We start from the raw sequence: 12,409 nt of genomic DNA on the forward strand, positions 1-12,409 counted from the left end.
AAACTGATAGGTGGTATTTTGCTTTGAACTGCACTTACCTGATCTCTTATGGGAAACCCTGGTGGCGTAGCAGTTAAGTGTTACAGCTGCTAACCAAAAGGTTGGCAGTTTGAATCCACCAGGCACTCCTTGGAAACTCTATGGGGCAGTTCTACTCTGTTGTACAGGGTCACTATGAGTCGGAATCAACTGGACACCATTGGGTTGGTTTTGGATCCCTAATGAAGATAAAAATATTCTCATACTTCTTTTAACCATTTTAAGAATTTCTTTTGTAAAAGAGCTATTCACATTCTTCGTCTATTTATTAGGGTTTTTAACATTTTCTTAGTGATTTCTTATGAGCTCTTTATATACTAATATCCTTTTGTCATTTTGGATGCAAATATTGATTTCACCTTTAAAATTTTTACCTCTCAATAAGAAAGGTAGCTAGGTATGAAGCATGAAAGTTTTTATCAAAACTCCTTATCCTTATCGTGACACAACACATGTGAAGCACAACACTGCCAGGTTAAAGTGCACTCTGGCTCACTTGCAGTCAAACTGGGCACAAGTCCAGCAACTTCCTCTTTAAAAGCAAGCAAGGATGAAAGCATTCAATGTCTTGAGGATGAAACGCTTACAATGGGAAGGAAAAAACATCCTTGTCAGAGAGACAGTTTGACAGAAGTCAAGCTGAGGACAAACTCTTAGCGCCCTGACCATCTTACGTGGGCCCCCTTTGTACTCAACTTCTATATTTCAGTAGTGTTTGCCTTCCTTTCTCATATTCTCTGACCCAAGAACAACTTTTATCTTTCACACTAAAGCAAGAATTGAAAAATGAAATTCTATAGCAGTGGGACAGAAGCCCCATATCCTCACTCTGGACAGGTATGCAGCAGGGTTTCTCTAGTCTTAACTCAATGCATTCACCCAAGTCTAAGTGGCGCCTTATCCCACTGCCTTCAAAGAAGGAAAGCGTAAGTGCTTTACCTAATGCTTGCTTTACTTCCACCTTCTTCCTTCAACCCTCTGAGACTACACTGATACAACCGTCACTGAAGAACTTTTGAGTAGGTCTCTTAAAAGGAAGTAAATTCCATTAGTGCAAGTCAGATGTAAAGTCACAGTGGAGATAATTGTCAAAAAACTGATGCCACGTGTGTTCGTGTGTGTGTTCAGGGGTAGGATTGTCAAAACTACCAATGGCCAGGCAGATTTACATGTAGACAACCAATCAGATTTGACAGAAAAGGGTGACTGCCTATTTATTTATTGACCAAAGGAGGTCAGAATATCCTAACATACTGAGGACTTATAAATGTTCTAATCTGAAGTGAAAGATACCGTAAGAGTATTAGGAGACATCAGTGAACAATGAAAATGAGAAATATGCATTTTTATTCATGTTAATATGGCACTACTAGAGGGACTAAAATATTCTGATCATATTCATCATGTGCGGAAGATATCTAAAGGTTTGGAATTGAACTTTTTAAGAGTGCGTGCTACGTGACCCAGTTTAACCCGAACAGCTGGCCAAAGGAAAAACTAACACAATAGGAACTAACACTGGAGTACATATATTTATAGAAACAATAAAAGAGGTTTGGTGAGAAAAAGGTATTAGTTTAAAAATGAACTCAAAAGAATTAAAGCCCTGCACATTTTTTTAAACATGGGGTCATAGTACAAAAAGTCAAAAAGTCAGCAAAGATTCCACTGGATAGACAAGTTCCTTTTTCTTGTTAGACACACAATGCTTCCCAACAGACAGACACCAGATTTATTTCTAGTACTCCCACATGCGCCTGCCTCCCTCTGCCTCAGGTTACAATGAGCTTCATTTGATGCTAAATGTGCTTTATATTTGGATAAAATGGATAGAATCAAAACTAAGAGAAAAGAACTTGTTTGGGATTTTCAATTAGGCTGATGGAAAAGTATTTAGCTCAGCCTTTTATAACTAAACAAGACTCATCATATGGCCTGAATCTGCTCTTAGCAGAAGGGCCCACTGTATAGTTTATGTGCTACCTCAGAAAGAACCAATGAGTTACTAGCCTAACCTTAAAGTTTCCCGCCCCTCCCCCTTTTTAGATCAATCAAGTAAAAATGTTTTTTGGCAGTTTACTTAATATGAGGGGTCAGCAAGTTTTTGCTGGAAAGGGACAGGTAGTAAATGTTTTAGGCACTGCCGACTATTAGGTCACTAAACTCTGCAGTTGTAGCACAAAAGCAGCCATAAATAATATATAAACAAATGGATATGGCTATGTGCCGAAAAAACTCTATTTACAAAACAGGCAGCTCAGACTCCAATGAGTTTATGGTTCTCTGGCCGGTGTTTCTCACAATGACACACTTCTCTTATCTATACAGTATTCCTTATGGGTAGTGAACCAAAATACCTGCTACCTATTCAAAGTTACTATTTCAGTTTTTACACAGTTTTATTAGAAGTGCAGGAGTTCTTTGGTGGTACAAACACATAAGCAATCAACTACCAGCCACAAGGCTGGTGATTCAAACCCATCCAGAGGTGCCTTGGAAGACAGGCGATCTGATTCTGAAAGGTCACAGCCTTGAAAACCCTATGGAGCAGTTCTAGTCTGCACACATGGGATTGCCGTATGAGTCGGAACTAACTCACTGGCAACTAACACCAATAATCAGAAGAACCTCATAATTTTGAGGCAAAAATCTATACCCAATAGTGTCCACAGGGTCCTTACTGAACTAAATATAATCTTTCTACCTATTCCAATCACATCTACAAGTCCCATGAAAGGAATCATGTCCACAGCAAAACACTTTTTCTACCTAAACAGCACTGGAAAAGTTTATCTAAGAAGGATCTAAGACTGGAAAATTCTCCAAAAAAAAAGGCAAGAGAGAGAATCAACAGAAAATTGGGCATGTTGGGTACCAGAATATTTTAATAAACAGAGGGTTATCAGGTATGTCTAACTGTAACTGTTTCCTCACTTAGACAGGCTGATAAAATAATAGAAAAAACATTAACTCTAAGATACTGACAGATCTGGCTATAACTCTGGCCCCACCATTTGATACTTTTGTAATCTTTCACAAATTGCTTAAAATTTTGAGCCTTAATTTTCTCAATGACATAACTTCACAGAGTTGTTGTCAGGATTATACAACATTATGTAGATGAAGAACTTAATACAATGTCTGATTCAGTCAGTAAGTAGCAGCTGTTTCAAGCTATTTTTTTAATAATTAAAATATATTTAATAATGAAAAGAACAAAATTCAACATAAAATTCTATCATAAAATATTTAAAATCTGTATAAATCAACAACCTTGTAGACTAAGAAGCTATGGACATGAAAACACATAAAAAATAAGAGATAAATAAGTCAGGAAAGTTTTTATAAATAGTTTATAGATTAAAAAGAAAAAAAAGGAGACCGCTGGGCCACAGAAATATAGAAATTTCTCATACTAGTGGCTCAGGAAGTTACCAGACTTGGCTGATATTTTAATATCCACCAGAAAAGAGACATAATCCCGGGCCCATGAGAGGCTGGATCTGAACCTGACATCTTACACAAAGCTGGGTCTCTGGCAGGGCTGCCAAGTATATGAAAAAGGAACAATAAAATGTCTGCTACTTGACCAGATGATGTGACATGAAAATTTGCCACCTATCTTGGGCATTGAGTAGGCAAGGAAGAAAGGTTTAATGAAATTGCAAAAACTCACATTCTCTTATGAGATTCAAATATAAACCACTCATGAGGTGTGTGAGAGCCTGATGGCAAGGTGTTAATATAAAAACTGGTTGAATGTGTGTACAGACACTGGGCAACAGCGCAAACAAAATGCATTCATTTTTTTAGGGACATTCCATATGCCAGGAGCATAAGATTCTCATAGAAAACACAATCTCCACTAACAACGAACTCAAAATCAAATACTAACTACTCAGGGAAATGAATAATATTAAGCAGATAAATGGGGGGAAAAGTCATCCCAAGAACTAAAAAAGAGCAAAAGGAAAGAGACTTTAAATAACGAAAAAGATAAAATGTAATAGAAATCATGGGAAGGAAAAGTACAATATTAAAAAAAGAAAAAGCCTATTAAAACAAAACAAAACACTTAGATAAAAATAGTCACTGAAGTAAAAACAAGACATTTGATACACAGAAAATTAGACACCACTGAAGAGATAATTAGTGAACTGAAAGATGGAACAAAAGAAACTACTCAGAATAGTGCACAACCATAAAAAGGTGGGAAATACGGAAGACAGGTTAAGAGACATAGAGAACATACATCTATTGGAGTTGCAGAAGAAGAGTATGAGTGGGAAAATTTCAATATTGAAGAAATGGACAAATTTTGTAGAACAATGTGACTTTTTTAACTGAAAAGGCACAATAAAAATTGAGAAGGAAAGGATACATAAAAAGAAATCCATACAATGTCAAACTGTAGCAAAACTGTAGAAAAGCAAAGGCAAAGAAAAATTTTTTTCTGCAATCAGGAGAAAAAAAGATCACTTACATTTTTAGAGTACAATAATTAGACTGACAGTAGACTTCCTAAAAATAATGAGAGGCTGGAAGACAACAGAACAATGTCTTCAAGGTTTCCAGGGAAAGCAGCTGTCAATTTAGATCTTAAAACTCTATGCCCATGACCTCTGAAAATCCATTCCTCCATAAAAGCAGCAAGAACACTGGGAAAAACTGGTAGAACCAGTATTTCAGAATCCTGGAAATAAAGCAAATGCTACAGCAATCTGGGGAATGTTTATTAAAGAAATATGGCTGAATCTTGGAAAGGACAGTGAGGTTTGCAGCATTTTACCATGACAGTCTTATCTCCCCATTCCCAGCTCTGTGATAGCAGTGAAAAGCAATAGCCCCCAACCAGAGTGAACACAAGCAGCCTGGCAGCCAACGGAGGGGACAAAATGAGGTTGGAGTTACTTCCAAGCCCCATTTCCACAGAATTTTCATTACTTAACCCTTGTAGTAGGCCCTAGAAGATCCCATTCACAAGGCTGTGTTTATTTGTCCTGACTCAAACGTCAAATAGTGTGGACAACCTTTTTCTTGGGGAGATGTGTTGAAAAAAATCAGAGGCAAACGTTTAAGATCTCGGCTGACTGAGACAGTGGATAACATTTGGTGCAAATAAAGGGCTAACCAAAAAGCTTAAAAGGAAAAGGTGGGAAATGAGATGTCCATAGGGGGACTGACAAGCTCGAACATATTCTTCAGAATCTAGAAGGCCATGTGTATAGACAAGATTGTGAGCATGTCCAGAGCTGTGCACAAGCACAGGGAAGAACTTTGAAATCCCTACCCTCTCATCTCTAGCTAAATTTTAGGCTCTGAGCAAACAGGAAGTTAAGTCTAAATTAAGTTGTCCACTGCTTGACTGAGTGTTGAAGATGTGCCCCAATATGCACCAAGAGCCCTCAGCAAAGACTGGAAGACTTACAGGGTCAGGCAGAAACTTTGCTGGCCACATATGAGAAAGAATACATATTTTACATAATTAGTTCAGAAAAGTCACTAAACAAACAACTACAAACAGCAACAAAGAAAAACCATGAAAAGGAATGAGCATCTGATTTATAAAGTTACCATATTATTTAAAAAGATCAATTTTCAATAAAAAATTGTGAAACATACAAAAAATAGGAAAGCACTGTCCATAAAGAGGGGGAAAAAATCACTCAACAGAAACCTCCCCTGGCTTTGAATGAGCTTTTAAAAATATGTTCAGAGACAGAAGGAAATCATGTTTAAAGAATACAGTCTGAGGAACAAAAGGAAAAGAACGAAGAAAAAAGAACAGAACCTCAGAGACCTGTGGGGCACCATCAAGCATATCAAAGTATATATAATGGGAGTCCCAGGAGAGGAAGAAGAGAAAGAGGCAGAAAAATATTTGGAAAAATGACTGAAAACTCCCCAAGTTTGATGAAAAACACTAATCTACACATCCAAGAAGCTCAACAAATGCAAAGCAGGATTAACTCCAAGTAGGATTAGACACATTCTAATCAAACTGTCAAAATCCAAAGATACAAAGAGAACCTTGAGAGCAGCAAGAAAGAAGCCACACATTGTTAACAAGGGCTCCCAATAAGATTAATAATGGATTTCTCATCAGAAACCATGGAGGCCAAAAGATAGTGGAATGAAATATCGAAAGTGCTGAAAGGATAAAAAGAGGAAAAAAACAAAAACAAAAAAAACCTGTCAAATCAAAAAAGAATTCATCATCCAGCAAAACAATGCTTCGGAAGTGAAGGAGAAATTAAAACATTCCCAGATAAGCAAAAACTGAAAGAATTCGTTGCTAGCACACCTGATCTACAAGAAATACTAAAGGAAGTCCCTCAGGCTAAAATTAAAGGACATTAGACAGTAACTTAAATCCACATGAAGTACTAAAGAGCACCAGTAAAGGTAATTACATAAGTAAATATAAAAAATAATATGAATGTATTTTTTTTATAACTTTTTCTCCTATCTAATTTAAAAGATACCTACATAAAGTAGTAATTATAAATCTTTGCTTATATGAACACAATGTAAAAAATATAATTTGCATGATAATAACAAAAATGGAGAAATTAAGTATGCATTAATCTGAACTAGATGTTGTAATTTAAGATGTTAATTTTAACTCCCAGGGTAACAAATAAGAAAAAGATACAATAATGAAGAACAGAGAAACAAAAAAAGAAAGGGGGAAAAAAAAGATACAAGGTATATAGAAATCAAATAGCAAAATGGCAGATGTAAATCCTACATTACCAGTAATAAATGGATTAAACTTTCTAATTGAAAGACAGAGACTGGCAAAATGTATAAAAAACATGATCCAATAATATGCTGTTTATAAGATACATGCCTTAGATTCAAAGACAAATAGCTTGAAAGAAAAAGAATGGAAAAAGATATACCATGCAAACAGTTACCAAAGAGAACTGGAGTGGCTATAGTAATATCAGAAAAAACAGACTTTAAGAAAAAACTGGTACTTAGAGACAGAGGACATTTTATAAGAATAAAAGATTTAACCAATCAAGAAGACATAATAATCATAAATATATGATTATATAACCAAATAACAGAGCACCAAAATACATAAAGCAAAAACTGACAGAACTTAACGGAGAAACAATTCAACAATAATAGCTGGAGACTTCAATACCCATCGTTCAATGTAAGATAGAAGAAATAGACAGTTTACCAACAAGGAAAAAGAATACTTGAACAACATTATAAATCAACTATACCCAACAGACATCTATAGAATACCCCACCGACCAACAGTAGAACACATACTCTTCTCAAGTGCAGAAGGAATATTCTCCAGGATAGAGTGTATCTTAGACCATAAAACAAGACTCAATAAATAATACGAAAAGAGAAATAATACAAAGTGTGTTCTCGGACCACAATGGAATGAAATTAGAAATCAATAACAGAAAAAAAAAATTTGAGAAACTCAAAAATATGTGGAAGTGAACCAACACACTCTTGAATCACCAACAGGTCAAAGAAAAAAAATCACAAGAGAAATTAGAAAACACTCTGAGATGAATGAAAATGAAAACAAAACATACAAAACTCATGGGATGTAGTAAAGGCAGTGTTTAGAGGGAATTTTATAGCTAAGTATCTATATTAAAAAAGAAGAAAGATTTCAAATCAATAACGTAAACTTTCACCTTAAGGAAACCAGCACAACTTGTACAAGGAAAGGTCATGGAAGCCCATAGACACATCCAAACTCCCTGAGGGACTGAATTACTGGGCGGAGGGCTGTGGGGACCACGGTCTCGGGGAACATCTAGCTCAATTGGCATGACACAGTTTATAAAGACAATGTTCTACATTCTACCTTGGTGAGTAGCGTCTGGGGTCTTAAAAGCCTGTGAGCGGCCATCTAAGATACTCCACTGGTCTCATCCCTTCGGGAGCAAGGGAGAATGAAGAGAACAGGATACAAGGAAAAGATTAGTCCGAAGGACTAATGGACCATAGCTACCAAGGCCTCCACCAGACTGAGTCCAGTACAGCTAGATAGTGCCCGGCTACCACTGACTGCTCTGACCAGGATCACAACAGAGGGTTCTGGACAGAGCTGGAGAAGGATGTAGAGCATAATTCTAACTCACAAAAGAAAGACCAGATTTACTGGCCTAAAGGAGACTGGAGAAACCCCGAGAGTATGGCCCCCAGACACCCTTTTAGCTCAGTGGTGAGGTCACTTCTGAGGTTCACCGTTCAGCCAGGCATTGGACAGCCCCCTAAAACCAAACGGGACTAATGAGGCACAGCAGTCCAGGGACAAGGGCCAGAAGGCAGAAGGGGACAGGAAAGCTGGTGATAGGGAACCCAAGTTATAGTGTTGATGTGTTGTGAGGTCGTTAACCATTGTTATAGGGCAACATGTGTACTGTTAAATGAGGAACTATTTTGTTCTGTAAGCCTTCATCTAAAGTGAGAATAGCACCACAATTGGAAGAGTGTAACTGATGTCACTGAACTGTGCATGTAGAAAATTTTGAAATGGTGTATCTTTGGCTACGTATATTTTCACCAAAAAAAAAAAAAAAAAAAAAAGAAGGTCGAGAAGGGAGAGAGTTGACATGTTGTGGCGTTGTTAACCAATGTCATAAAACAATATGTGTACTACTGTTTCATGAGAAACCATTTGTTCTGTAAACCTTCACCTGAATTAAAAAAAAAAAAAAAAAAACCAAAAACTTTCACCTTAAGAAATTAGAAAAAGAGTAAACTAAACCAAAAGCAAGCAATGAAGAAACAAAGATTAGAGCGGAAATAAATGAAATAGAGAGTAGAAAAACAACAGAGAGAATTAATCCAAAAGTTGGCTCTTAGAAAAGGTCAACAAAATTGACAGTATCTAGAAATGAAAGGACTATAAGATAATACTATAAACAACTGTATGCAACAAAAATTATATAACCTAAGCTAAGAGACAAGAGGCACAGGCCCTTCTCTGGCCTTGTCACTGCCATGACAACCAATGCACCCTCCCCCAGGAGCATCTTACTGTCTGTCCAGGCCTGATTGTAAATTTAGATCTATTGCTTCTTTCTGGAATTTGAGTCACATGTATAATTTTAAACCTATTGTTGTTGTTAGATGCCATCAAGTCGGTTCCAACTCATAGTGACCGTATGTACAACACAACAAAACACTACCTGGTCGTGTGCATCCTCACAATAGTTCTTATGCTTGAGCCCACTCTTGCAGCCACTGTGTCAATCCATCTCATTGAGGGTATTCCTCTTTTTCAATGACCCTCTACTTTGCCAAGCATGATGTTTTTCTCATCATGCTTGGTAAAGTAGACTAGTCAATCCCGATTTAACATCTCTAAAGTATGTGAGACGCAGTCTCACAATCCTTAGTTCCAAGGAATATCCTGGCCGTACTTCCAAGACAGATTTGTTCGTTCTTTTGGCAGCCCATGATACCAACACATTAATTCAAAGGTGTCAATTCTTCTTTAGTCTTCCTTATTCATTGTCCAGCTTTTGCATGCATGTAAGGCAATTGAAAACACTATGGCTTGGGCAGACGCACTTTAGTCCTTAAAGTGACATCCTTACTTAACACTTTCAAGAGGTCTTTAAACGTGATGAGGTTTAAATAAGATAATGTACTTGAAAATACACTGTACACTGCAAAGAACTACTGTGAACAACAATTAATAACAACAGCAGGAGGAATGGAATCAGCATGAAGTTTTAGAAATTTTGCTATGGGAAGAATATAACATTAGAAGAAAAAAATAAATTCACTAGAAATCTCACCGAAGATCTAGACCAGCTTCTTTCCAGAGTAAATCCATCAAGCGCAGCATCTGCAGTGTCAACATATCCTGTCGTAAATCTAAGGGAAAAAAAATTGCTTCAAGATAAGTGCTTTCCATTTTATACCCAATAACTCATTAACTCAAGTTTTGCTTGAGTCAGTCAGAATTAACTACAACTATTGACACTTTAAAAAATTATTTTCGGTGTCTAAATATTTACTATAATCATCATATCAAATATTAGACTGGCTGGTTAGCATGTCCCTGTAACAGTATTTCAGAAATTAAGTAAAAACAATTAAAACAATTTCTTACCATGTGTAAGCTACTGTAAACCAAAAAAACCCATTGCCATCGAGCCAATTCAAGCTCATTGTGACCTTATAGCTACCACAGTAGGTGCTAATATCATTTATATTACAGCATCCGTACAATTCATGTTGCTAATTATTTCCTCCTGGTTTGCTTTTAAGGATACACAAGAAGTTCTTAAGAATTGCATGAAGTCACTGCATCACAGCTCCACAAAACTACATGTAATCGTTGATTTTATTTATCATCATATCCAAGGATAATTTTCAGGTAACAGAATTGTGAAAAAAGTAGTGGTATCCACATAATGACATCTGTATGGTCAAGTGATTAAATAGCTAGAAAAACACTATATATTTTTTCAAACAAGTTGTAAGTACACATTACTTAAGCACATTTACTTCTGTTACCTCACTTAATTCCTTTTAATAACTATACTAGGTAATTTGGCTCAGTAAAAGCCTTAGTACTTACCATCACCGTTTTTAAAAATCACTCCGACTGAATCCTCACCAAACACTTTGTTGTTGTACACCAGCCACAAAGGCTTCATCTTGGAATCCATGTATTTGCACTTTTCAACACTGAAATCAAACAAGGAGAAAGTTAGCCAGCTTCAATTTAAATATATGGCAAAATTGTAATTCTGCCCTGAGATACTAGGGTTGGGAAAAGCCCTTACCTGTTCCTCTAATGTTTGCAAGAAGTCAAAGCTAGAGCATTTGCTCCTGGTAGAAAAGCAACCATAGGGCAGCCTTGGTTGGCATGCACTGAGGCCAGAGAGGCTGGACTAAAAACCCCAGATCTGTCCTTCTCACTATCTTCACTAAACATCCCTCCTCTCCTACTCTTCATTAACTTTATATTATTATACTTGGAGAATAAAAAAAATCTGAACATATGCTTGGATTAATATTATGAGATCATTCTTGATTTCTTAAAGAGGAAAGGATCAATTTTAGATACTGATATTATACAGAATACACATTATTACTTTCCTTTATTACTTCTGTAGGGAATGAGAAAGTGAGAAATAAGTTTGCAAATTCATTCTAGATCTTATTTTAAAAAAGAAAAGTCAACCACTAAATCATTTAATATGGTTTCCAACATTTTGCTTGTATGTGATTCTCAACCATTAGAAACCAACAGTATAGAAAATTCTGACTAAACACAATTGAGAGGAAATTAGCTTGCAATAACTTCCATTTAACCCCAGAGGTAAATTTAGCTGGTGGGGATACATTCTACCGAACACAAGCAGAGCCTTTGAGGACTTTAAGATTTTCCTTCATTAATTTATACTCCACTTAATGGGGCTGACAGCTGGCCCTACTGCACCTCAAGGCAGTGACTCTGAAGTCCTTTCTGCATTGCTAGTTTCACGAGAGAGTCACTGAGCATAGCACAGGCACTTACTAGAGTTCTGAGAGGATGACACATGGGTTCAGAGGCGACTGTAGGTCAGAGAGGGCTTCCCGGTAAGCATTCTGTTTTAAACAGGTGTGCATGGCCTCCTTCCCTTTGGCTCTGTTTAGCTTCATTGCATTCAGTTTGATTAAACTATTTAAAGTTTTTAACTTGTTAAGTGCTTCAACCTGAAAAACAGGTTTCCCCCACCCCAACATTTATTTGTGGTTAAAAATAATATAAAGTAATGTAGTATCATATGACTATATTAATCAATAACCACCCTCCCCCAGTTCAGACAGACAGACACACACATACATACAAAATCCAGCTACAGTAAAACAGTTCTTTGGCAGATGGCAACAATTTTACATACAGAATTAAAAACTTATTTTTTATCACTTGTTGCTTGTTGTTTTTCAAGCTTTCTTTAACCCTTTTCTTGAATGAAATCTTACTACAGAAAAGGAAAGGGACACAGATTGTGAATATTTAAGAAGTATGAAGCAAACTCCTCAGAACTCTGCAGCTCACTAACAGAATTTGAAAATTCAGTAATCTGAACCATTACACAGGAAAATCTATGTAGAAGTAACCCTAGGGATCCTAACATTCAACCTCAACACCTACTTCTTCTTCTTCTTTTTTTAAATTGTGCTTTAAGTGTAAGTTTACAGCTCAAGTTAGTTTCTCATATACAAATTTATACACACATTGTTATGTGACCCTAGTTGCTCTCCCTATAATGTGACAACACACTCCTCCTTTCCACCCCAGACTTCCTGTGTCCGTTCATCCAGCTTCTGTCCCTTTCTGCCTTCCCATCTTGCCTCTGGACGGGAGCTGCCCATT

General features: G+C 36.7%; 1 protein-coding gene across 4 annotated transcripts in view; it reads right to left on the reverse strand.

Annotated features, from left to right (window-relative positions):
* PIK3CB (phosphatidylinositol-4,5-bisphosphate 3-kinase catalytic subunit beta) overlaps positions 1 to 12,409 on the reverse strand; it is a 172,440-nt gene that overhangs the window by 27,346 nt on the left and 132,685 nt on the right. For all 4 annotated transcript variants that reach the window (XM_023736020.1, XM_023736019.1, XM_023736021.1 and 1 more), the window contains 3 exons: positions 11,567 to 11,745; positions 10,622 to 10,731; positions 9,834 to 9,912 (listed from right to left, as the gene is read on the reverse strand). In XM_023736020.1, coding sequence (XP_023591788.1) covers positions 9,834 to 9,912; positions 10,622 to 10,731; positions 11,567 to 11,745 — 368 coding nt within the window. The remainder of the gene's footprint in view (positions 1 to 9,833; positions 9,913 to 10,621; positions 10,732 to 11,566; positions 11,746 to 12,409) is intronic.

Source organism: Trichechus manatus, unplaced genomic scaffold (genome assembly GCF_000243295.1).
Source record: "Trichechus manatus latirostris isolate Lorelei unplaced genomic scaffold, TriManLat1.0 scaffold00084, whole genome shotgun sequence".
Taxonomy (NCBI): domain Eukaryota; kingdom Metazoa; phylum Chordata; class Mammalia; order Sirenia; family Trichechidae; genus Trichechus; species Trichechus manatus.